Source organism: Lepisosteus platostomus, chromosome 2 (assembly GCF_059453375.1).
Source record: "Lepisosteus platostomus isolate fLepPlt1 chromosome 2, fLepPlt1.hap1, whole genome shotgun sequence".
Taxonomy (NCBI): Eukaryota; Metazoa; Chordata; class Actinopteri; order Semionotiformes; family Lepisosteidae; genus Lepisosteus; species Lepisosteus platostomus.
In genome coordinates, this window is record NC_142612.1 from 69,194,859 (window position 1) to 69,222,748 (window position 27,890).

The 27,890-nt window shown below is 37.4% G+C and overlaps 1 protein-coding gene across 2 annotated transcripts; it reads right to left on the minus strand.

The window, feature by feature from the left end:
• Positions 1 to 115: 115 nt before the first annotated feature.
• Positions 116 to 27,890, minus strand: klhl24a (kelch-like family member 24a). Of its 2 annotated transcripts, none has more exons than XM_088615900.1 (7): positions 27,650 to 27,890; positions 23,372 to 24,354; positions 20,766 to 20,950; positions 14,631 to 14,749; positions 8,259 to 8,447; positions 4,450 to 4,638; positions 116 to 4,183 (listed from the first exon to the last, which is right to left on the minus strand). In XM_088615900.1, the coding sequence occupies exons 2-7, from the start codon at positions 24,289 to 24,291 to the stop codon at positions 3,983 to 3,985; spliced, it is 1,803 nt and encodes a 600-aa protein (XP_088472026.1). In that variant the 5' UTR covers positions 24,292 to 24,354; positions 27,650 to 27,890; the 3' UTR covers positions 116 to 3,982. The 2 variants fall into 2 exon arrangements, with proteins under 2 accessions (XP_088472026.1, XP_088472036.1); XM_088615910.1 differs by lacking the exon at positions 27,650 to 27,890 and adding an exon at positions 26,932 to 27,030.

Sequence of the window (27,890 nt, forward strand, 5' to 3'; positions counted from 1 at the left end):
ATGTTTAGAAGCACGAAAGCAGCCACCACCCCACCAACATTTTCAGGCAGTGATGAGGCCCCTAGCTCTTCAAAGTAAAATTACAATAGAAAAGTTTCAATAAAAATGGCAATCATTTAGGAGAAAGTTACTTTATTAAGGCATCAGTGATACATCTAGTACAATCATACGCAAGTGGCTTAACACACATACAAAATGTTTAAATAAAATGAAAGGTGAGAGAAAAAAAATTATCACACAATATTATAATGCAACCATTACACAACATGTCAATTACTGGCTTATCAATAAAAAGGTTAACTAGTTTTAACATGCAGCCTTTACATAACAACAATCTCTCCAAATAAAATAATGATTTGTGGAATTGACCATTGTATGGCATACACCATCAACTAAGTCTTCTCCTGAAATTCTTGTGTCAGTGTACCAGTTATGTTATGCTATAAACAGTAAATGTGAGCAGACTAATCAGTACACTTTTCACTTTATTTGTTCTATGGAATTATTTGATTTACCTTTTACTTGCTAAGTTTAATTTATCCCTCTCGATATAGGTGTTCTACCTAGACTGGCTTGAATTTGTTTTCCTTAACCAAATGCTGTGTATTCTCATACTCTAATATTAAAAAACAAACAAACAAAATATTAAATTGATATATAATTTCAAGGCACTTGTGTTGTAATTAAAGGCAAAGTAAGATAACTAGTCTAATAGAAAATTCAGTAACAAATCAACTTAGCACACCAGAAAAGGCTATTATATCACCTGTCCATGATTAAATGAAGGCATGCCACAATATCTCAGCATCAGTTACAATCATAATTGGCCTTCACTGCATTGTTCTTGAGATGACAGACTATTAATCTTTAAATGTTAAGCATATATAATAAACAGGAGATAAAATAAATCCATTATCTGAATCACAGGGTGTGTAAGCTTGAATCTTTGGTTGGAGAGGCTCAGTTCTATAAAATAAATGTAGGAGGACAATTCCAATAAGAATGGTCTACCATTGTCTTTATTAGCCAGCTGGAGAACTCATAAGGGAGTGTAGTCCCTTCAACACAGTCACAATTAGAAGAAAACCACTTTTCTGTCACCCCTATAGGTATAATATTCCGAATTGCCTGGGAGTGTGTGGTACACCACTCACTTGCTTCGTCTCCCACAAGACTGACATCCCTTGCCACTTCAGACAGCCTCTCCATGTCCACAGGCAGCCTCACCCCTGACGGGCTGCTTTATCCTCTACATTTCACCAGTTTCTTCCATTTTGACAGCGGCATCACATGGTATATACCAATAATAATAAAACAACACTCAAAACACAACTCCAATAACCCATTAAGAAATGAAGAATAATAATTTAAAAAATCTTGTTTAAACCTTTAAAACTTGGCATTCGTGTAAATATGATACTCACTAAACTTGTAGCCACAGCCGCATTGTCACAATCCTGCTCAATCTCACTGGCCCTTGACTGAAACCAGGAGGTGGGAATTACACAGACACACAGAAAGAAATGGGAGAGAAATTATTTCAGAAAATGTATGGTTATTCCTTTCAGTAGACAATTAGAACATGGCATGAAACAAGAGGCAAACCTGTCTGATCGTTCCGTCTCACCTAATCATGCACTAGCACAGTATTTCCAGATTTTTAACTTCCTGTAATTGATCTCAAATATTTAAGCTTCAAAGTCTTTATTTTAATATTTAATCATTTCTTTGTTGCACTTCCAATAAACTTCAATTTAGATTTCTGTTTATATGATAATCTCATTATTTTAACCCCACGTCTGTAAATATTAATCAGTAGTTGTCCCACTAAAAGTTATTTTGTTAAGGCTTTTTTTTTTTAAGACTTCCAACACATCCTCATAAAATTCAGAATTAACATGTTGTCCTTATTAGAGAAATTCTTTCCTTTATAAACTTTAAGTACACACTGAAAACTTGAGGAACTAAAATTAACTGTACTGTTTATCTCCATTACCAAGTCCTTGCCTGATATTAATGACACTAGAAATACCAACATTCAAAAGCAGTCATCCCCAAGCACATTAAATACTATACCTGAAGCTATACATAGACTGTTAAGTATATAAAATTGTAGCTTAATGGAAACAAAGAACTACTATAAAATCAACAAAACACAATTTGTCAGACTAAATACTAAATGCACACAACAGCATACGTTATTACCCAAATGTAATGATTCAGCTTTCTTCCGAACGGCAGATAGTATCACTCTTTCCTACTGTAAAATCACAGGTACCAACTAAGTTCCATGAGGCAAGGAGCTAGGAAAATGCAGACAGGATCCACACACTTCTCTTACATGAACTCAAGTGATAAACGTTTACTGATACAGTAAAAATAAAAAAGTATTTACAAGATATTTCTAAAATATTAAATTAAATCTACCCAAAAACATTATCTACAGATAGTGGTGTCCAGGTGGGGCTTTGTCAAAAGTTACAGAATACAAAAAAGAAGGACGTAGAAGAGCCCCTGTTATAGAACACTGCTCATGAAAAGTGACAAAATGGCCTGGAAAGAAAGACAGCTTATTCACAGCATGAGACTCTGCACCTAAGACTTGGAAAGCAGAGTAAACGTTTACTGACCAGTCCACATTCATCTCATAGCTCCCATGAAGTAGGTGGCCTTCGGCACAGTCTTGTCCGAAATAATTCTCTCCGGAAAATTGTTAAAATGCGTTTTTTCAAAATCTCAGTCTACACAGCTCATCTAATGCAGACTGATTTTGGAGCACGTGAAAATCACTGATCAAATAAAATGTCTATTGCAAAACATTACTGGGTGCATTTATCAAAAGCAGAAGCTAGTCACTACACGTTTAAATATATGTTAATATAAAACAAAAACCGTAGGCCTGCCTCATGGTTGTTACAAATGTGTTAGCTTTTTGAAACAATATGGAATATGGGTCTCAATGCTATGCAGGTACAGTACATGTCCTGCATTTGCTCTGTGCTTATTTTATTTTAATGCATTGTATGTTCTGGGTGTCCTGACAAAAGCACAGTGACACTTTAGCATAACTTGCAAAGCTGCTGATAGATAAGAAATCATGTTTTTTTTTTCCATCTGCTACAAGTAATTCCTCCCTGTAGCTTCTAGTGAGGGGGAGGGCAAAGGAGTCAGAGCTGTCTGGTTATTACAGAATTATGCTTGTTATCAAGATAAAATGTTGGATCAAAAACAACAAAAATGCAAAACATCACTTTATAATAAAAATAGCAAATAATTAAAAATCAGACAAAGATAACTGATTATTGTACAATATAAGCTGACAAAAAGACAAGTATAAACATACATGAGAAACATAGATGCATTATAAAAACAGAGCACTTTAGATTACAGGGCATGAACAAACATGATCACATTACTATAAATGGATAATTACCCTCCCACATCATTTAGTTATTACTCAGAACCTGCAATGTTTAACCTCCTAACTGCTGAATGACTGGACAATTTCATTTCCTGTTTTTTTGTGAGTTGGAATTCTGACATTTCTATTAGTAGTTTATTGTTCATACTGGTGTAAATGTGCATATCATTGCTTTGGAAGTTCTCACAGTTAGAAAGGACCATGGCTTCTCTAATTATTACAAGGAATTAAACCCCAGATTTAATCTGACCATATTTAACTTTAAACATGCAGTATAATTACTCAGACCTAAACTCCAAATATTAATATGCTTATAAACTCTAGCATCCATACTATTTACGTTGAGGGTAGCAACCACACTTTCTGCTTCTGCATACAAGATTAAACCAGTTAAAGCGGTGTATCCACTTGTCCTGTAATCTAAAATGGTACCAAGGCACAAAATATTGCTACAGCTGGCTCAGCTTATATCTACTCTATGGTTTCTGTGGGGGCACCCCTGGGCTTGATGGCCTGGGAGTGCCAGTCCTGCAGCGGAGGCCTGTCTCGGGCAGTGGCTGGTCAGGAGTGGTAGTACTTCTCATTGTAGCGGTGGATGGTCACACAGCCGTGGTAGGAGATGGGTCGTGGCATGGCTGCCATCCCAGTGATGATGCCTGTGGCTGGGTCATAGCACAGAATGTTGTCTGAGGCCTCTCCGGTTTCTCCCCTCCCACCCAGGATGTAGATTTTGCCATTGCAGACCGACATGCCACAGCTCTCCTGCACAAAGACACACAGACCCAATCAATGGAGACAAAGCTGGACACACTCTTGTGGGAGAATAGTTTGTTGTTGTAAAAATTCTCACAACTTTGGTATAAAATGTAATTAACTAATTCAAACAAAGACTTTTATTTCTTTTTTTGATCAGACCAGTCTTACAACTGCCAAAATTACTTAAACTTTTCAGGCTAGAAAAGGACTTTGGAGTCTACTGATATCCTTCTAATTGTAACAACACCAGACTTCATAAACATGTAACCTACCTGTTTACTGAACGTATGCATCACATGTATCCAGTAATCCTCAATGGGGTCATAGCAGAAGATGGACTTGGTCAGGCCTCCAGACACATATATGAGGTTGTTGAGAGACACTGCAGTGATGCAGCGTTTAGCAATGGGAATGTTAGACCTCAGCAGCCAGGTGTTGGTCTCAGGATCATAGGACTGGACCTGCCAATGAAAACAGAGGTTATATACTGTACTGTATGTACTTTTATACAAGCTGGAAAACTGCATAAATATACATCTAAACATTTAAAACCTGTACACATTTCATTAATCTTCACAGCAGTCCATTATTAAGAGAGATTAATTTATTGTAAAGACGGTATGACAATGAAACCTAGATGGTGAGATTATTATATTGTTACTGAATAATTCATTTTGAATCAGAATAACAATCACACGATAAAACATACTTTACATAAGATTTTATGTTTCTACATTTCATAAGTGCATGTCTTTTCTCATGAATCAATGGATGACAGTTTTCTTTGAATAGTGTTTTATTCCTGTTGTAATACTGAACAATCTTGACACAGATGTGACAGCTCTTGGGGACTGGGTTTATTTTAAGTAATATGCAGATGCAGAACCCGGATATGTGAACTAGTAAACCTCCTGGTTTTCAGAGCCAAAAGGAACACACCACACCCTGTTTGACCCTGGCGGTTTCTCCAGTAAGTGATGTAACTCTGCTCTTTAAAGTTGCGTTTCAGTATAGATTAACATCAACGTTGTGCCACTAAATTTACAATTTCCATGACCTGAGCTCTTCTAAAAGAGAATGACATGATTTGTATGGAATACTAAAATGAGAAGCAACAATTGTTTTGGCCAGCCTGGCTCTTGCAGTAATACAGTGTGTCCTGGCACGACTGTAAGCCAGTTTTTGAGTGCATGACTGGCTGAAACTGGTAGACACATGGTCGTGATTAGCTGTCAAGAGACTGTGGGTATGTTTTGAGTGATGGGGTGGCACCCACTCAGTTCAGACATCACTAATTCAGAGCTATGTAAATAGGAGGTAAAAAGGTTCTCCATTTATCCCTGGAAAGCCTGGTCCTGGACTCATCGAGAAACACTGCCAAAGCATTAAAGAGAAATAATTATTCTGGTGAAGATGGGCACATTAAGCTGCAGATGAGATGAGAGTTGAATTTATATACAGCATGTTTCAAAAGACAGCAATGAACATTTATAACTAATCTGTAATAGTTTACATTTTTTCTAGTAATGTTCATGCTGGGAGTCAGAATGATAAAACCTTTTTCCTCTACTGTTACAATAAGACAACTTTAATAATCTGTGTTCTTGTAGATACATAATCCTATATGCCAAAATATTATAATATTATGTGTAAGTGACAAGGCCAAACAGTATATGCTGACATGCTGAGTTCAGAATGACAGTATATGTGCTACATAAAATATTTGAAAATGCATCCTCCACATTCTTGATTTGTTCAGAAAAAAAATACTGTCCTCATTTTCTGCACATGGTTTTCAAGCTTGTGTAGAAAATGTGCTGAATGGCAACCTGTCTTTATGTTGATAAAAGATGATGCAACAAATCAAAAAGAAATGGTCATATTCAGCCATCTCCTTCAGAGTGTCAAGAATAAATTGGTCTCCATAATCACTGACTATATATGTACTGTATATTTCAGTCAATCAGATCACAGATCCAGAAAAAAAAATCTCTTTATAAAAATCTAGTATTATTTTAAAATATCTAGCAGTATTTTATCTGAAATAACAACAAACAAAACTACTGAGGATCTTTTCACTTACTGATCATCATTTAATCAATCTTATGGTCTAAATTTAAATTGACAGATTCATTAAAATTTAAACAAAAACTCATAATTGTAAGGACTATGACTAAGGCCAGGAAACATTTTGTAAGCCTACAGCACCAAGAAGAAATGATTCCAGATGTGAATGGAAAACCCTCCAGACAGAGCTAAGTTCCCCAGTGTTACAGGCATACTTTAAATGTGTTAAAATAATGCTGGTCTCAAACCTTATAACCACATGCTTTGCTGTTAAGGAATGCAAACTGGTTCTGGCCCTTCTTCAGTTTTTAAGATAGTTTGTGGGGATATTATAGTGCAAGTACACAAAACACTTTACATTCTGTGACGACAAAACAATTTGAAATCATGCACACGGTAGCAGGTAAAATACAAAATATCAGAAAGAGAACACCAAAACCTGTGCGCACAATATTAAACACAATATTCTGAATACATGTGTATACAGTCCTTTTAAATGGAATAATAGCTTTTGACAAAAAGTGGAGTTGGTCAAGGAAAAGGAAATGGATTTAAAGCACCAGTAAATATCACATAGTGTTCTGGAGACGGGACCATATCCTCTAATTTAAAGATATTCCAATAACAGCCTATGTTTTATGAGCTTCACTTCAATATTATTAAAAATCTATAATAAAAAAATTGATTGTTGCTCTGGTTACCAGGTATCCTACCACTTTTGTAGTATTGTCAGTAACTGTACGCATTGTTCAGTGTGGAAAAACTGAAGATGCACCAGTGCAGGTGTGTGCTCTGAAGCCATTTATCTGTAGGTGAATTCCTCGGACTGAGCAGCCGTATGACACATCCCCACAAACATCCCATACTGTAAAGCAGTACAGTAATTAATGGGAAATTCTTATCTGTACTTCCCTGTGTGTGATCATGAAAACGTTTAAAATAGCTCCAGGCATATAAACACAATGCAATTTATGATAAGTTCTAGATTTCAGACAAGTTTTGCTAGAAATGAAATTACACTACTTATGAATCATGATTGCTTGGAGCAACCACAAATTCATTAACATCCAAAAAGGCCAAAGGTGCTCCACCTCGATTCACCTGCTTTTATAGCTTAAATTGTATTTGCAAAAGATCCAGAATTACAACAGACTTTATCAAATGTAGAAAAACAGCAGAATTAACATTATGGGAGCCTATTACCTATCTGTGAAATAGTTGTTAACAACATGCTGCCTTATACCATCATCACATTGCTAACAATTAAGATTAATGGAAGTGGTTCACCTCTAATTCTTCTCACTATTGTAGGTACTTTATTTTAGGAAAATTCACCAATGCTCTATGCTGTGTGTCCTGGGCGGCCCTTAGCCAGTGAGCTGTGTGACATGTAAACATGTGCCAACAGATGGCTCTCAGAATGTGTGGCAAGAAGGACCAGAAAACAGATGGAGATTTACACTTGTCTGCAACTCGATACCAGGTCTTTGCTTTCTCATTGTCTGCCTGTTTTCCTGTCAGCCTCAGAGCATACTGGGCTTTTTATATTCCACAATAATTGCCAGCAGCTAATGTTCCTTCACTGCCCTGAATTTTATCATGTCCCAGACTGAAAAAAGGATCTGCTGTCAAATAAGAATATTTCACTAGCAAGAAATTGTTTGCTAATTTCATTCTTTTTAGAAAAAAGTTAATGTCCCATGAACTTTATCCTAAAAAGTGCAAACATTTATTGCCTCAAACATTTATCTCAAAGACCATTATTTATTATACACTGTAAAAAATAAAATCATGGTTTTACAATATGTATTGTGCCTATTGCCAAAATCCGATGCAACCCTTTTGTAACAATCATTACTCACACATTATTTGTTAACAATTTATTGTCTTCCCTGATATTACAGTACTTAACTTGTGGTTGCCTTAAGACCAAATGAAATTCTAAAGGCTCTAGCTGGGAATTTCTCCGAAAGCTCTACTGAAGATGCTGAAATCAGCCACACTGTCAGCTCACCTTATCGGAGCAGCTGTTGTCATCAGGTCCTCCTCCAATCACGAACAGCTTGTTGACACAGCTGGCGACAGCTGGAGAACTGACGGCCTCTTTCATAGGTGCCACTTCTGTCCAGCGGTTAGAGAAGGAGTCGTAGCACTCCACACTGCTCAGCCGGCTCTGGCCATCATATCCTCCCACCGCATACACCTGCAGAGCACAGGCATGGACGAACACTCTTCAGACACGGACAACAGCTCCATCGGATGGTTTAAGGCAATGACAACTGTCCTGCGATAATCAGATCATTTTTTAAGGAACTTTAGGAACCCCTGTGTTTTCTTTTCTCAATCTTTTAAGCTATTATTCATGTAAGACACAAATGTAAGTTTTACAGTTTACTGAAAGTATGAGCATATTACTCTTTATATTAAGATGTACAATTCTTTTGTTTCAGTAAACATAACACCTCTCTTGCTCTCTTCCCATTCCTCCCAAAGCCTAACGTCAAGTAAAAAACACACTGGATACCTACAGTACATGTACCAGACACCCCACCCTCGAAACAATATTTTAACCTAAACCTTTACCATTTATCATGCTACATGCACTTACACAGGAACTGAGGAAGTGAGGTAAAAAAACACACAAAACAGGTACAAAAGGGTATGTGCAGTTAAAACTTATAAATCTGTTTTCACTAAAGCCAGGTCAGATTAAGAGAAACAATCTAGTAGAGGGAATACACAATATTTAAAAGGCTAATTTATAAAATAGTATAGTATTTCTTGTTTTGCAAATTTGAGCACCAACAGTACAATGATGCATTTATATGACCTACATGTGAACAGTATTAAACAAATTGGCATTAATCCAAACATTTTTTAGTTCAGTGAGTTGCATATCTGGACAATCATCCAGGTTATGATTACATAGGTTTAAACAAATGATTTTATAAGACCCTTGGATCAACAGTTAACTGATAAGCATGCTTCTCTGTCTTTCCAGTTATTTCTTCAAACATATTTTAATAGAAAACAATACAAATACACATTTTAAACGTTTTTTAAGATCAAGAATGCAGCATATTCAAAATACACCTACAAGAAACCTATAGCACTAATGGAAATACTGTATATGCTGAACAATAGAAGCCCTGCAGCTTATTTTCAGAGAAACTGGTAGAACAAGTTACCTTATTGAAATGAAACACTACATAAAACAATAAGTTCTTTGATGTGTGCATAAGGTGCACTTTGCTGTTAGTAGTGTATTAAGACAGTATTGTTTGAAAGCTTTCACTGTACTTTACTGCCTACAGAATGAAACAAAATTGGTATTCACATTATAATGTGACGTACAAAATGTAAACATTTACTTTCAATGTCAGGCAAAGAGGTGCGTGGGGTGAGGGATCAAAATTCATATAGTACATAAATAAATGCTGCAAACAGATTCATACATGGCTGAAAAACTTGCACATCTATCTACTCCTAAAGCTCATGTTCAAATACAGATTAAAATTGTGGATTAAGATTTTAATTTTGGACTAAACATTTACTAGTAGAACCTAGTAGATGGTATATGTTATGCTCCATTCTATTTCTTTATCAATCCCTTCTGTGAAGGAGGTGTGAGAGCACGACATGAAAAGGGCCAAGCGAAACATCTTCACCTGCCACACTTTGGCGTGCACCTCCGAGCCGTGGTCAAGAAGACACCAAGTGTCAAAACCACCCCGTACGCCACCAATTTGCTTTACTGCAGCCAGCACCCCTTGGGTTCTCAAAATATGTTCTTGCCTCCCTTATCAAAAATCGCTGAAGTAGGTCAGTTCTGTATATACAAGATATATTATAACGTATAACTTATTCTATAATTTATTTTAATCACACAGGAAAATTAAGAATACATTAAAATAATATATCATTTTTAAAGTTTACCTTAAAAGACCTAGGTTTGATGAAACAGAGTAGTTGTGCTTGGTTTTGATTTTCTGATGATTAAAAAAAAATCTGGCATGTCTTGCACCTACAGAAAGGGCAGTTCATAGCCCAGGCTAAGACCCACTGCCTTATAGAGTTATTTTAACACTGTAATAAAAATAAACACTGAAAGATACGTGTTGGAGAACTGCTCTCTTCACAGGACGGTTCTGGACTGGCCAGTGGCCAGGGAGAGGGGGAAAGCACTTCCTGTGTTTTCCATTACAGTGAGGGGAGCGTAGATTACTGCTTATTGTCTGAAGTGCAGCCTGAGATGATATCCAGTCCTTCGTATTCCTCAGGCCTTTCTAACTGCCTTTCTGACAGCCTTGGTTTGAATCTCTGGTTCAAACGTTTTGTGTAATGTTTAAATTTGAAAGGTCAATTTCAGGTGCTCCTCTGTACTTACTCTCACTTACGGAGTGGAAGAGCAGAATTTAATTTCCCAAAGGCCTAAAATTATAGTATATTATGAAACAACAAACACATTCTGACACTATAAAATTATTTTTCTATTAAATGTACAAAACATGGCCACACAAACCCTTATTAATAAATTTTCTGTTGTATCCTGTGATAACTGAAGGATTTCATACATAGTCTATATTTTCAATTAATTTTGTTTATTGTTCAACCCATAATATGAAAAGGCCCTTGGGTGAATAGTGTTTTTATGTAGAAAGGCATACAGTATAACTTACTTTAAATTGAAAAATACACCTTTTACTCAATAACTGAAAAAGAAAACAGATATCCTTTTACAATGTGAAGGCTTCTAAGTTCACAGCTCACTTCACAGTTTTCACGTCACAAAAAAAAAACCTTTGAATTTATGAACTGTTGACACGGGACCATCAATTAAGTGTGAATGGTGAAACAGACTAATGATAGAAAAATCATATAACAACTTAGCAAAATATGTATTTTCACTAAGATTAATCTCCTCATTTAGATTTTTGAAAAGCTGAATGAATTTACACAGCAAATCAAGTTAAAAAAAAAAAACTTAGAATAGTGGTTCTTTAAAAAGTTAATCTTCCAAAGAAAATACACTTGTAAAATGTCGACATGAACTGTTGACCCTGTGATAAAATTTAGTCATGACTCCGTAGACACTGTTCCCTAGTTTCAATCTGTGGCTATGTTCCAAGCTGTTGTATCAGAGACAGCTTCTGATTGTCATGACCCTTGGGGACTAAACAACTCTTTCATATATTCTAGGACACACACCAATACCAAGGAAGAAATCCAAGTTGCAAGCTCACTTTTCTAAAAAACAATTAAGCAAGACTGTCAGTACACTGAACACTTTGTTCCAAAACAGTAAGGTAATGTAAACATTCCAAGGGAAACAGTCTTTTGTTGCCAAGTGGTGAAAATCAAGACATTAGTTTATTTTAATATAAAACAGTAATATTTTATGTATATTATACATACCTTTTAAACTTCTATCTGAACATGAGTCATACACTGTCATAGACAGAATGTAATTTTTTGTTCTTTGATGTATTAAAAGAGATCTCACTGATTTTAGCTTAATTCTTCTGTGTTCAGACTCTGCATGAGGCTTTGTGACAAACTGCTTTGACAGAGTTTAAAAGGCCCATATGATGAAGGCTGTTTTATTTGAATCATAAGCTGCTTAGACATGGTAACAAAGTTAAAGTTTTGTGACCATATTATCCAAATATGAATATGAATAATATGAATATTATTATAACAGCAAAGAGCTGTTAAAGTATAGAATCTGATTAGTTACAGAAGAAAACAGAGATCTATGCCTGCATCTCACAACAAATTAACCAAATCTGGATATCTTTCCTTTATTTATTTCAGCATTTAACAATACAACCAACCAACAGGTGGAAGTGGGGCAAATAGGACAACTTATATCAAGTACACAGTGATCTTACTATGCTCTGAAGACAATGACCTGGCATTCATAGTTCCTCACCACACAATGCAGGCGAAAATGATCAGAACCAGTAGGGCAAATAACTAAATCTACCTGCACAAGATGCAGCTTTGTTTTTCAGATAAAATCTTTTCATTGACCTAAAAAATAATTTCATTTATATGTTCAACAAAGAAACATAAATCATGTTAAGAAGCTGGATTTGTATTGCATTCTTTCTAACAATAGTCTGTTTTTTGTTGCATGTCTCTCTACTGTTACTGCAGTAGCAGGTCCAGCCTTAGTTCTGAAAATAATACCTTTAAGTGTTGTTTACACTAATTAACATGTCTACAGCTACTTGCTCCTACAAGTCATCATTCAACACCTGGGGAATACCTTAATACTGGTCTTAGCACTTTGCTTTTGTACAGTACATTAGTGTTTTGGAAAGATTTTTTAAAAAAGTTTGCACTCAACCCAGGGCATACCTGTACATATGATTTAAGAGTGCTTATTAGCCATTGCATAGCTTAGAGTATTCTAAAAAAAAGACCTCAAACACATCTCTTCGTTTACAGCAGCAAGGTGTCACCAAAACACTCACAATATATGATTTGTATCCAGTACTAAAGGGCCTCACATCTACATAAACAGAAAAAAAAGTTCCCTTGAAATGTACATCACATTACTGACAATATTATCTTGGCATCATTTAAATTGTTGCCTAAGTATAAAAAGTGCAGTACTAAGTGCAGTGGCTCAGTATAAATGCTGGACTTATACACTATGTTCACAGTAAACTAGAACACACCTGAATACATCTAATAAGAAATATTTGACTTTTTAAAAAAGAACAAATTTGCTGCTAAAGTCTTCTATAGAATAAAGGACTCAATGTGTTGACAACATAAAGTATACAAAGAGCAGAACCTAGATCCTGGTGGAAAAATACAGAGAGGAACTACAACGTGTTGTAACAGATACTTGCACAAAGGAAGGCTGGAAAAGCTCCCCATCTTCAACTGAGTGTCAGACTGGTGCAGTATCAATTAATTTACCTTTCATCCTAGTAATTAGACACAACAGGAGAAGAAAGCATTTCTCTGCCTGCTTAAAGACAGAAACATACTGGATAGTGTACAGTAAGTGCCAATAAAAGAGAGACAGGGTTTAGGTTGCTTATATATAAATATTGCTTAGGGTAAGTACTAAGAATTTATTCATAAAAACAAAATGGCTCAAGAGAAAAAAAAGAAACCAATGAAGTTTATTTGTCCCTTTGGAAAAAGTTCTTTTCGTGAGCAAAAAAAAAAAAAGGGTGAAAAATTTGATTAGAGCTATACATTATGCTAACCTTTCTTTTAATCTCAACCCATACATGGAATATTAAAAAGGCAGTCTCTGCTTATATTGTTGGAAAAAGATGCACGTTCACATGAGAACTGAAGCAAATGCTGGGATCAGGCAAAGGATTTAAAACCCCAAATGACATTCAAACACCATATACTTAAACGTCATATCTTTTTCCGTGGATAAGATAGACAAGCATGAGCACAGCCATGAACTAGGCAGTGAATTAAAATGATGCTCTATTTTCATAGCAATTGCCATGGACACAGAATAATGGGAGGAGGTCCACAACACAACAATCTGCACTATCCAGTATCTGATCTGGAAAAGAGTAACAGACTTTGCCATATCTTTCACACACATTATGTTTAAAAGAGTATGATTGAGAGAGATTTTTGAAACCATAAAAGTTGTACTCTTAAAGGCTTCAAAGTATAAATATTGAAAATATTACGCAGGTGTTAATCTCCTAAATGCAGATTTGGCAAGATGTTTTCTTAAGAAACTCTTCATATCCTTGATAAGATATTAGTCATACTTAAAATAGTCATGAACCCCCCCCCAAATTAAGAGGTTCAATTTCCAAGGTGTTTTCTCAAACAATTTTGAACCCATACATTTGCTGTAAGCATAAGGTTGGCTCACCTTACGTGGGATGTCATAAAATATCACAAAATATCAAATCCTTATATAAAATCCTGGGTGATGAGAAATGTGCAACAAAAAATATGACAACACATAGCTTACAGAAGACTGGTTGGTGATGCTTGAGGAAAATATGCATAGTCTTTACCACTCCCATTACAAAGTTAAGTGTGTAACAGTTCTTAAAGATAAACAATTGGTAAATTTAGATTTGGAGGACATTAAACTCTACAATTTTATCTAAAAAAAATAAATGTACCATGTAAATATTTATAAAACACTTAACTATATCGACAGTTCATAAATAACTATAGGGGATTCTTCCTAAAACAGAACAAGAATAATTTCACAGAAAACGATAGACACTACACTGGCAAGACTGACTTATTTTTAAAATACAGAACAAACATTTTGGTGATCTTGGTGATCTTGTCCATGTCCAACTAAGTAAGACATGAGTGCAAACTTTCATGTTATAGGTACAAATACAACAAAACAGGACTGATGATTATTTACCTTGCCCAGGAGGACAGCCATTTTATGACGCCATCTGCCTTTGTTCAAGGAGGCCACCCTAATCCAGATGTTGAGCTGGGAATTGTACATCCACACATCCCGACTGTTTATGCGACCTCCTGAAAGCAAAGACAATCCAGAGCTACTCAGTTAATTAGCTAGATTATTTATATTCTTGTTATCCAAAGACATCCTTACTGAGCTTCAACGACATCAGAAAGCGTAAATACAATCTCATTGAAAAACTTCAAACAGATCTTACTCAGTCCGATGAGTCCGTGTTTACAGAGTTCTTTTTCTTAATAAACTACAGACACAAAAGGGGGTTGACTCTGCTTCGCAAAGTTGAGTTAATTCATCAGCTTGTGTTAACTTTGTGTTCTAATCTTAATGTAATCTTCAAAGATCAAGAGACTGTACAAGCGACACACTTGCCCAGACAGATCCTCTGTTCTAATGTCACAGTTTCAAATGCAGTACTTTACAAAAATAAAGTGTTCCCAGGTATGTGCAAGAAGCTGAAATAAATGGCACAAAAATGTCCATATTTACAGCATTGTAAGTCAATTAAATATACCTCAATATTTCTATGAGGTGAATTACCAAGTTGTGAAACCAGTATTTATTGGATACTCTATAGTCTTTATTCAAGTGACAAAATGAAAATGTATTCTAACCATTTTATTCTGTGTCTTTCTCTGCATGTGAATATTGAATTTCTACCTAAGTGTATTGTCACGCCATTCAAAACAGCCCAGAAGAAAGCATTTCCCTGGTCAGCCCTAAAGGCTTTCAAAAATTCAGTTTAACGGCTAACATTGCAGCTCCATCATTACAGACCCTGGAGCCTCCAACTATTGGAGCGCAGCCCTGTAATTTGTCTGTTGCCAAACATTCTTTTAGGACTAAACTAATGATGATATAGCTCAATCTAGCAATCTCCTTTCGAAGAGGAATAACAAGGGTCCATTTTCACAGGGGAGGAGGGATTTATGCAAATCTTTCAACTGCTATGCAAATGTCCAAGGAAGAAATGAAATTCCTCTTTCTTTGCACTGTTGACTGCGCATAATACAGAACAGACTCACAAACAGCACGCACATACGAGCCAATCAAGTACAATCAACCTCAGCCTAGAACACCTGGGTTAGAGTGTTCATTTCGATCTTTCATTGGTTCCTCTCCAAGTGTTTGAAGATACAGTAGATCACAGAGACAGATAAAGTTCAGGGAAGTTTAATGAGGAAGCACTTCATTACAAACAAGACAAAAAAGGCAGTCATACTGGTAAAAAACACAAACTGCAGCACAAACAGGCCATAGCACCATACCACCCAAAACATGCTCTAATGATAAGACAAATGTTAAGACATTAAAAAGCAAGTTCAAATCAAAATATACACAGTAGTGGTACTTTCCACTTTTCTTTACTTTCTATATGAATATCCCATTATTTTTAACCCAGGTCCTGAAAGCATTAGCCTTTGATTAAGATTTGGGAAGTTATAATAAGTAAGGACAATGTCTCTCATGCTTCTTTCCGCAAATTAGAAAGCGAGCATTGCTGTTCCTAAAGCCTTAGGCTATACGTTCCAACTTATTAAAGCCATGAACAGTTAATTGTTCTCACGCATTCATTATCACTGTTCCTTTTAATTAAACTATATTCCTTTTATGCTTACAGTACATGCACTTACAGTAGGTCTGCCACTTGTTTCTTTGTTTAGTCTGCATTGAGGTTACCTGGTAACAAGAATATATCACTTGTATGAATAATGAAAGTGCATGTTTTCAACAAACAGAGATTTTCATTAATGGTTAGCTTTAGTCCTTATGTAAATTTAGAGAGAACTGGAAGCCAGCCTGAAGCCAGATTTAAAAATAAAGCACAGAATTCTGAAAGAAGTAACATAAAATGGGCTCTGTATAATTTCATTTTTGGTTAGATCACTTTTGGACTTTTAAATTAAATATTCCAACAGAAAACACCACTTAGAGGACTCCTCAAAGTTACATGGGAGTCTTGGAGCTCTGTGCATTAACCTGCAAACTATTTTTGGAATTATCTTCAGAAAGTACTTTAATGGAATGAGAGAGGGTCACTCGTAATTATTAATAATGTCATTCATAATAGGATACGAAAGTGAGAAGTTTATATCAAATGGCTAATTTTTCCATTTCTGTACCAACATATGCTTTTCTACTACATCACAGAATAAGGACCACAAGTTATTAATAAACTGCATACACTATGATGACCTCCAGCAGCAAGTGAATGAAAAGCAAACGAATGACCATTATATTAAGGTTCAACCTTGGATTTCACCTCATTTTCATTTTGTTTTAAAAAGCATTGATTGAATCTGCTTATGACTCCCATTCAACTTCTCGTCCTAGAAGTCTACCCATTTCATCATTTAATTTATCCTTTAAATAACCGGCATCAACACATTTAAATAACTCCTTGCAGCTTGCTTTTAATCTGCAGTCAGCACGAAGAATAAACAGACAAAATGTCCTTTTCTGTGTGGGCAAACAGCCCGATGCATACAGTAGTTATGTAATCACATAGGCAATTTGCCCATGGTTTATCCACAACTGAAAATTAGGCCTAAAGATCAATTTAAGAAAGGAACTTACGAAATTAAAATAAAACAAACTAGTTTTACTTGTTTAGCTTGTCATCAAACCAGTTACTGTAAAATGCCAGTTAGTCAGTATCCACATCTACAGGTAGTAGAGGCTTGGTAGTTTCATCCTTGCATCACCCACTCTATTGTCAATACTACATCTGGCGCCATTTCACTTCCACTTCAGGCTGGCTTCAAGTTTTCAAAGTGGGCTCTTATACCGGCATCTTATCTGTATGTCATTTTTGGTTGGATTGGTTTTCACTGATTACAATCTTTTTTGTTTTCCCTGTGAAAAGCCTACTTGGAAAAGCGGAAGTGGAGGATTTGATGCCCCTTAAATCTTTTCACGCCTTGGCGCCACAAAAGATGTCTCACTGCTCACACTGTGTTAAATTCAGGACACTAGGTTGACCCTGACTCTTGTAAGACGGGACACAAATGACCATCAGGTCTCTGGGCCTGTTTTGATGATATTTGTTCTGTTGTCAGGTAAGACAATGGAAATGTAGGCAAATAGTCACGCAATGGCTGGTCTGAGCTGTTTTCCAGTGGCTTGTAATTAATGCTTTGGGCCCAAGGCAACAACTGAACTCATTTTAAAGGAGTCCTATGCTTCTTTATGTTGCTTAAAAGAATAAGGCAGGTTGCAAAGTTGCACAATCTCCTTTTAACTGATACATTATAGTGACAACTATACATTACACAACCAGTGGAAAGCACCTAATATTGACACAAGACTTCTAAAAACTTGCCACCCAGGTTATTCAAGCTTTTGTTTTCATAATAGTATTAGGAATCAATTATGATCTTTAATCACAAAACATGGCATTGACCCATATTAATTTTAAAAAGACACCATTAACTCTAATTTGTTGTATGTTGTCCCCATGAAATGCAAGTAGCATAGAATTATTAACATTACAGGAAGCAAGAAAACCGTCAGAAAAGTGTTTTTAAAAAATTTATAATCAAGGTAACTTAAATAGTACCTTTGTGAATAGTACTCATTTTAAAATCTGAAATTGAAAATACAGTCTCCTGTTTCCCCAAGCCCTCTCTGGTTGTGAGTGCTCAATTAACTTGTCATCTCGGATTATGGACACTGTGGAAGTAACAGTTACATTTAATGCTCTTAATCATGACCGTTTACTAGTATTGCTCATTAGTTTTATTTGAATTTGAGTTTTTTTCAATCTGGATTGAGAGATTAGGACATTGTGGTCTGAAACTGTCAGGGCTGAAAGAAAACAGCACATTAAACTGCAATTTGGAAAAAATGTACATGGTTAACACTGTTGAATACTTCAATTATAAGGAAGAAATAGCTGGATTGGCAGTTGTGAAAATCTCATAGTACTAAATACTGTAAGTGTTAGTGTATCAGTCATATTAAGTAATAATTACTTGTTCCTAATTTTAAAAAAAACCCTGATTTGGCAAGAGAGAGAGAACCTAAAATCATTTTAAGGCCAAAGAAAACTGACGGACCACATGTCCCAGTGACAGTAAATGAAGCTCCAACAAAGCTCTTCTAAGTGCGGGCGATATCACAGAATTGAAACTTCCTTTCAGAAATGCTGCATCTGAAGGCCTGACCGAGAAGCTAGGACAACTGGTAAATTGTCCTTGGCATTCTTGCGAATGTGGAAGAGTGGACATATAAATCAACCTTTAAGATCCCAGAGCACACGGAGCCACACAGGGTGTGCTCTGAAAGCTGTGAGTAATACTTTCAGAGTACTTGGCTCCTGCGGCCTGCATTTTCAAGTTCAGGGTGTTCACTCAATGGAAATTCTGTCCAGACTTCGCAAGATACATCGAGGAACAGGTTCCATGCTCCTCTCTAGTGACAGGACATAGCAAAAATTACCTAAAACATAAAATAGCAGTAAATGGTCTTCTCTAGCAGGTAACTTATAAGTGAGTCAGATTCATTTTATGTAGGACAGGAGGTAAAAAAAACAAGAATCTTACACCAAAATAATGAACCTGCAATACCATTTTTTTTCTTTTTTGTGAATGCAATATACTGTAAATTACCCCTGGACAAAAAGAAACCAGGTGTAACAGTGACAGACGTCTTTGTCCAATTTAGCCGTAAAATAGCCTTAAGTATTTTTGCAACAATAGATGGGTATAATAGCAAACAATGGTTGCGGGAGAAACATCAACAGAACAGGAAGATCAAATGTATCACAAAACCAGCAGCCATATCACCCTGCAACTCACAACTGGCAACCCACTGAAGCTAAGCAGGTGTGAGCCTGGTCAGTACCTGGATGGGAGACCTCCTGGGAAAAACTAAGGTTGCTGCTGGAAGAGGTGTTAGTGGGGCCAGCAGGGGGTGCTCACCCTGCAGTCCATGTGGGTCCTAATGCCCCAGTATAGTGATGGGGACACTATACTGTAAACAGGCGCCGTCCTTCGGATGAGATGTAAAACCGAGGTCCTGACTCTCTGTGGTCATTAAAAATCCCAGGGCGCTTCTCGAAAAGAGTAGGGGTGTAACCCTGGTGTCCTGGCCAAATTTCCAATTGGCCCTTACCAATCATGGCCTCCTAATAATCCCCTTCTATGAATTGGCTACATTACTCTGCTCTCCTCCCCACTGATAGCTGATGTGTGGTGAGCGTTCTGGCGCACTATGGCTGCCGTCGCATCATCCAGGTGGATGCTGCACATTGGTGGTGGTGGAGGAGAGTCCCCATTACCTGTAAAGCGCTTTGAGTGGAGTGTCCAGAAAAGCGCTATATAAGTGTAAGCAATTATTATTATTATTAAAATATAACCTGTAAACATAACAGGAATATAAACATACAAACCCTCCTTTCTGATAATGAAACATATCACTGTAAGGTAACCAATTACATATTAATGGAAAGGTATTGCTGAAATTGCTGTGCACTGAATATGTGCACAGCAATTTCACCTTTTCCTCGTATTTTCCTCAAACTTTTATGTTGGTTTACAAAGTTTTTCTATAGATTGTAGTGGTACAGTGATTTCACTGCTACAGAACCATCCCATAAAGCTTTCTAGTAAGAAAACCTGGCAACACTATCAAGTCAAGCCACAGGAAACGGTAAGACCTCACATTCTTGAATTTATTACCAATTACTACTAACTCACAAAAATAACACTTATTCATGCCTGGGGGGGGGACAATGTCGTGAAACTTATTCAGAGCGATGAGGAGTATATTGAATATATTTTTAATTAGATGAGTACTGGATGTGGTAATAATGAATTCATGACTTGCTGCTGTGTAGGCCGAGAGCCATGTATATATTTCTCACCACAGCCTCAACTCTATACTGTTCTCCAGTTAAATGCAGTACTAGACAGACTGTTTCAACATGCAAGCTGTAAAAATGCATTAGGCCACAATGTTAAGGAAAAAAAATGAGGTGCCATCTTTAACAAACTTGGCATTGAGCCATATTATGGAAAACATACAACAGTAGACAGGCCTTAATTTACGGAGGCCACCAATTCACTTTACCTGAGACCAGGATGTCATTCCTCAGGGCACAGACAGCATATTCAGACTTGGTGAACTCTGGTAGTTTGGCCAGAGATTTCCATTCTCCAGTCACCGGGTCATAGCATTCAGTGTAGGGAAGGTTGAAGCCCCCCACTCGCTCACAGCCACCAACCACCACAATGACCTCTGAGAAGCCTGTAGACCTGTGGGGGGTGGGAGACAGGAATGTGGCAGTGAGATTCAATAACTTCACTAGACTCCTCAGCTGCCCAGCAGGTGGGGCTGAGTGTAGACCTACTGACGTTGTAGACTGCTTGTAAACTTTGAAAGAATCAAGAAATATACAGTACTGAAGCCTGAATAACAGACGAAACAGGCCAACAACATTGTTGGTACAGGAATAAACACTGGATGTCCATTTTACATTAGGAGTGTTGGCAGATGATAATACAAATAATTATATTTCCTATATAGTGTATATGAATACTGTGTATATTGATACAACGATTAACTTACCTGTTCTACAATTCTGTGCACCTGGTCTCGACATTGTCTTCAGAAAGTCACAGTGAGTTCATAAAAAGGTATAGTCAGCTAAAAAACAGAGTTTAGGTAATTCACAAACTCTGCAGTGGTAGAAAATTAAATAGGCTACTACATAGTCTTTAACAGGCAGGAAGTGGAGGCCCTCAGGGTGCAGAGAAAGACATCATCGTTCTGTTTTCTGCCTCGATACTGACAAGGCAGAGTAGGCGTCATCCAGCTGCTACCTGACACCGGGCTGCACTCCAGTTAACTCCTGCCTTGTCTGCAGAGCCAGCTGCCTCCTACGTGGGTTTATAAGCCAACACCTTCATCCAAAGAAGAATAAGGGCTCTGTGTATTGTCTTTTTTCAATGTTACAATACCCCTACACTGTAACTGAAGAGATACAATACCTCTACACTGTAATGGAGGGAAACAAGTATCTGAAGATCGACCTTAACAGAAAAGCCTATTCTTTTTAACATAGAATAGGCATGAACAGAAAACCTTCAAACTCTAACGATGATGGTACTATGAAGTGATGCAGAACAATTTACAATAAAGGAAAGTCTTTTCTGTTGTTTTGTTATTTCAGATTTCAGAAATCATACAGTTATATCCGGCATATCTAACCTGCAGAATTCCTACATTTTATTGAAGAAGTCAAAAACTGGATCGATTGATTGTGCTGATTTACATTTGTCATTAAAGGATTCGATGAAAATGGCGTCTGTTCTGAAAGTAATAGGCAAGTGTGTGGGGTCAATGTTGGAAGCAATTCAATTTCTACACGTGACACATACTCTGCGCCTGGCTGCAGATGTTATCTTATGGGAATTTGGCCCATTCTACTTGCACATTCTGGACAGGCATGTGCCTGTCAGCTGATCCCTGAGTCCTAGATTCCACACATCGTCAGAGCTCAACCCACAGATGTTCACCAGGGCTCCAGTATGATGAGTAGGGCACAACTTTCACATTCTCATCTCACAAGAAGGCCATTGTTACATAAGCCTTACGCACTGTCCTACTCTAATACTGTAATGGTGTGACAGTTAGGGCCAGTGAAATGCCAGGACTTGAACAATATATATACAGTATATACCTTGCTGTTAGGCTGCCATTAATCACCACCAGTGGATTTCTGTAAAGACTAAACTCCTGTCCAGACCATCCCTCTTGGACGATTATTATTCTGAAAATCTGTGGCACACTCACTGATGGCCATTAGTGTGATGTATACAAAACCCTGCTAAACGTGGATCCACTGGTGCTTACTCCACCTTAGCCCAGACTCAATATACTGTATACTGTTGGCTCAAAGGTCTTATTCTTAAGATGTACTAAAGAGATGACAACCTTATGCAACAGTCAAAGTGACTTGGGTGTATCATGGTCAGTCATGAATGATCTTGAATCAAAATGATACCAGAACTTTTCATCAATACTCAGTTTTCCAAAAACATGCACGGAGTGACAGACATCTTCTGATGCTCAGTACACATGAAGCCAATTGCCAGCTAGATGGTCTGAAGGAACAAGAACAATAAAATCTGACAGACATCAGGGAAGCATAACAGTATTTATTGGATTTTAAACTCTTCCAAGTTTCAGAAGAAAAACCTTATCACCTGCCACTATCTGCTTGTTTTGGCTTTCTTTTCATTAATTTATGTTTTTAATAAAAGAGCTGGCTAGCTGATGTTTACTCCACAACCCCAGCCTTGCCACTTCAAAAGAAAAAGAAAAACAAAACTATTTGGTAAACAAGGGATAACTAGAAAGCACAAGAATGAGAGACTATCATGTCTGAATTCCCCCAACAGGAGGTGCACTAATCATATAATTACGGCTAATCTCTTTATAAAAATGACAGGCAACTCATCTGAGAGGTGTATGGAAAGGAGACATTGAAACAAAGAATTCTGACAGAGCTGTTCTAGCAACACTGACAGTCACTAACTTATGCCTAATCCTTAACTTAAAAACCACATGGACAAAAGACCAAGTTTCACATTTGGTCAAATGAAATCCAATATACCTACACCATTACAAAACCTCCCCGCAGACAAGCACATTCAGACACATTTTGCCTTTACCTGCGAGGTCGGGTTCTAGGAGACATCATCTCATTGCCCAGCACGTGGTACCTCCTGGCCTCATGGAGCAACTGGTAGCATTCAGGGGAGTTCTGGATGAGACGGTCCCCCTCCACAGTCTGGACAAAGTAGTTGGGGTGCAGGAGAGGCATACGAACATGGTGGAGGAGGTCTTTGAGCATGGGCCGGCGGTACTCCACGTCATGGTAGACCCAGCGCATGACAGCCTCAAAGACCATCTCCTCCTTGTTGATGACGAGCTCGTCGCTGGAGATGTACTCCTCCAGCTCATCCCGCCGGAGATCCAGGAACTCTTCGTGCTGGGCCACCTCCGTGAAGTTCTGCATGGCGTAGGTTCGGCAGCGGCTGGCCAGCTGCTTGAGGGAGTGCGTGTCAGCAAAGCGCTGGATGCCCAGGCAGTTGCAGGGATCCAGCTGGTCCTCCAAGAACTTGGCACAGGCATCACGTAGGGCCCCAATCTGGAAGAGGCTAGAGGTCTCGAAGAGGAACTGTACATTTTCTGTGGTAATCTTGGCCTTGCCCGTATAGACGTATTGCAGGAAGTTGTCCATAGCCTCAGCGAGGATGCCGTTGATCTCCACCAACATCTCGCGGCTCTCCCGGTGGTCGTTGCAGAACATGGCCCGGAAGTAGCTGCTGCAGGCGGACAGCACCGCGCGGTGGCAGGGGAACTCGCGGCCCTCTACACAGATGATGACATCGGTGAAAAGACGGCTGTCCCGGAACTCGTTGAGCACCTGCAGTATGCTCTCAGCGTGCGAGGAGCCTGACGAGAAGTCAAAGATGTCATGGTTCACCAGTGTCTTGGAGTCCACTTCAAAGACCTTGCGCTTCACTGCAGGAGAATCACGGACCCCTACATCTTCCCTGTTCAACCTTCTGCCCAGGATCAAGACCATGGCTGCATCCACCTTTGGTGCACTTTATTTCCTGCAGGGACCAAAGAGGTCACAGTACGTGCCCTATGACAACGAGAAAGAAAATCTTAGCAGCAGGTTTGACGTAACAAACACAGCACATATACTGTAACTTGCAAATGCTAAGTGTACTAGAACAAAGTGCAAAGAAGAACGAAACAGTGCAAAAATGTACTTTACAGGTCTCAGCATTGATAACAATACAACTGTGACACACAAATGAGTTCAGGTGTTATTATATATTCAGAAAGAATGAGGCAATGGTTATTACAACATTCAATAAATAGATTTTAGGAAAACAACTCAGTCTATGTGGGTTATCAGTTCAAAACATAAGGGAGCCACGTTGCTAGAACATTAGTTTAAAAGGTCAACTTAAAAAAAATCAAAAAGAAAAAAAGTATTGCGTAATTTTCTTCAGGGGAGCAGATGAATCCTACACCTCATGTACAGTACAATGGGTTAACATCAGCTACAAAGATTACACAATGTCAGTTTTTTTTCTATAAGTCTTCCTGTAAAACAAATACTAAATTACACTGGTGCCAAGAGAACCATTTACTTCCTGCAAATATCTGTTCACCTGTACTGTGCATGGGGCTACAGTGAAACCCAAAACCAGAACGACTTGTTTTCTTGTTCACCCATCAAAGAATACAATATCACTTGCCTTCACATATCTACCTGAGAGTGCGATTTAATCCACCAGTGTTGCACAGTCTACACTAAAAGCAACAGGCCATTTAGCTTTAAAGGAATATTGTTGTGTACTTAAATGAGACAACTCAAATTGTAAGCGAAGTTAGGAAAGACAAACATTACCAACATGTTAAGTAAGGACATTACAAGGCTAAATAACTCCACCATGGCTTCTCCACTATATGGTGAGGCAGAACACAGGCATACTGTACAGTTCTCCGCAAATATGTTAAAAAAGTGCATGTCAGCTTGTGACTTGTAATATTTTATTCAATGCCATCAAAAGCAAAAGTTTACATTTTTAGTGTGTTGTGACTTTTCAGCATTTTTAGTGCTCCAAGAAAATATTTGAGAGATTCCATATTTTTTAACAGTTTCTCTATCATCACATCCAAAATCTGAAGTATTATGCAGAAGTTATAGTACATGCGTCCACTTAGTGGAAAGGCTGAAACATGTAAGACAGTATAGCAATCATCTGGATGTGTTGCGAAACCATCTATTCCAAAAGCTGTTAATTCACCTAACAAAACACTCAGTCCTACTAAAAGACACAAATGAGTCATGCACACTGATAACCTATTTACAGTTCTGTTCACAGTGCTTATAGCTGGAGCTGAATGTCTCTTCTATTTTTTACATTTCTAAAACTTATCCAACTAATATACATATCCATCAAATCCCGAGGAAGACCATGCCATCACTAAAGACCCATCTCATATTCTACCTGAAGGCAAAAGTTACAAAAAACCGATGAAGATGTTTTTGCTCTCCATGGTGCAAGAAGAAAATCAAAAATAGAAGAAAATGTAGTTTCATTGCACAGGCCATCAGGCTTACTAATAATGTGGGTAACGAACAGTTTATCAATGTGATTGATCTCTATTGGATAGAGCCTCCTCTGAAAATGTACATGTACTTTAATATCCAATAAACTGATTATAATTTTGTGTTGTAGTATAGGACAGAGTCCATACAATACACATGCACTTTAATTACTCTCAATCATTTTATGTACCTTCTGCTGTTTTGTTCATTGATTTTTTAGAAATATTGTTATGCTTTGTTTTTTTACCAATTTTATTTCAAATATGTTGTATTTACACTGCTTGTTAACACTTATCCGATGGGGATGAATGAAGTACTTTGCATTGAATTAGTTTAAAATTTACAGAACTAAGGTCAAATTAACTATCTGTAGCTACTTTAAAACTATTGTCTTGGGCCTCTTCCGAGCTGACGGAGAATATTTTAACACGTTATGAAAACAATCACGCGGAAAATGCCCTATTTGAGATTCTTATACACTAGTTTATTAAGTCAGGTTTCCTATACTCGAAGAGTAATTGAGACTACAGGTCTGTTAAAGCAAACCAACGATAAAATAAAATCATCTTTCATTCGCCATAACAGCTAATTGGGGGATCTCGGTAACACCTTGGGGGTTAGACGAATACCTCTCTCTTACTATTGAATTACTAAAAGATAAAAAAACGAATAAAACCATTTTGCATTAACTAAAACGTAAACAAAACCCTGTTGTACTTAAGAAAATGATACACTTTTCTGCACTGACTAACTTTATTTCATCTGCTCAACACTGACATCAGCATCACCGATAAAGAGCCTGGCGTTTACGAGAGAAGAAATGGTCGCGGAAAATACAGCTTTTATTTGCGTTCCAAGCAACACATAATCCAGGCTGCTCGCCAGTCCCACGCCGGAATCAGAGATATTCAATCATATGACTTCGGCGAGGAAAGATAAAAACACTTTCTTTCCCTGCGGTGGGTCGAAAGACAAGAGTCGCTATCTAGGTGCGGACATTTCGTTGATATAAGGAACTCAGTAAGCAAAACAAAAGTCCAAAGACAGAACTTACAGCTACAATGTAACCACAACACACACAATACAATACTTTACCTAAACAAACTGCGCCCCCCCGCGACAAAAGGCGATTTCCCCCATCAGAAGGTCTTTCAACAAAGGGTTTGGATGCCCCAAGTTCAACCAAGAGGAAAAAAAGTCATTTTGTAGTATAGAGAATATATAACGGCTTGTGGCGACTGGAATTGTGTAGCTATTAAAAGATCTAACTCTGGTTTTGATTCGCAGTTTGTTGCTTAGAACGTCTAGATGTAACTCAATATTTTTTTTAAAAAAAACTGCCTCTTAACAAAAATGGATGTAAACAACAGCCTGGTCCCCAGAGTCTGGATCACATGCCATTGCCTGATCAAAATATTTAACAAGCCATTACGGGTTTATCATAGTTAGTCTAATCTTTACAGCTCTCCTAGTTACATATGAAAACTAATCCGACCTAAATTCAGCCCAAACCAGACGTAATTTGAATTTAGAACACCCTACTTTCCTCTTAAGCGAACAATCACCCCGACAACCAACTTCCCGTCTTATAAACAAACACCACTGTCTACAAAACGTATAGGAAATGTCAAACAAAAGATACCAAATTTAAACAAAACTAAAAACAATAAAACAATAACGTGATCACAGCTAGTGGTACCACTTATGAATGTTAATGCTAAATGAGAATAAAAAAAACATTTAAAATCTTTCACAACATTCACACATAAACGGTGTTATTTTGCAAACTCTTGTCACCTTACAGCATCCTTACCTTTCTAAATTTAATGCGGCCGCAAAAGAATATTTAGACAAAAATAAAACCGAACGAAAAAATAATAAACCACTTGCGAAGTGACTTCTTTTTATCAGAAGGCTTCTAATCCAGAATTAATGTATAATTCCGATTTTTTTCTCCAGCTTCCTTCTTTCGGCAATTATCTATTCCACCTTGACCGTCACATTCTGTTTAACCTAACAAACAACTTCATAAAAACGGTTAGGACAGCACAAAA

Excerpts from the sequence above, each read along its gene's own strand:
- klhl24a (XM_088615900.1), bottom strand. The coding sequence starts at position 24,291 with ATGGTCTTGATCCTGGGCAGAAGGTTGAACAGGGAAGATGTAGGGGTC. Across the intron at positions 4,639-8,258 it reads ACAACAGCTGCTCCGATAAG|GTCCAGTCCTATGATCCTGA; the intron begins GTGAGCTGACAG and ends TTTCATTGGCAG. Across the intron at positions 4,184-4,449 it reads TGCATACGTTCAGTAAACAG|GAGAGCTGTGGCATGTCGGT; the intron begins GTAGGTTACATG and ends GTCTTTGTGCAG.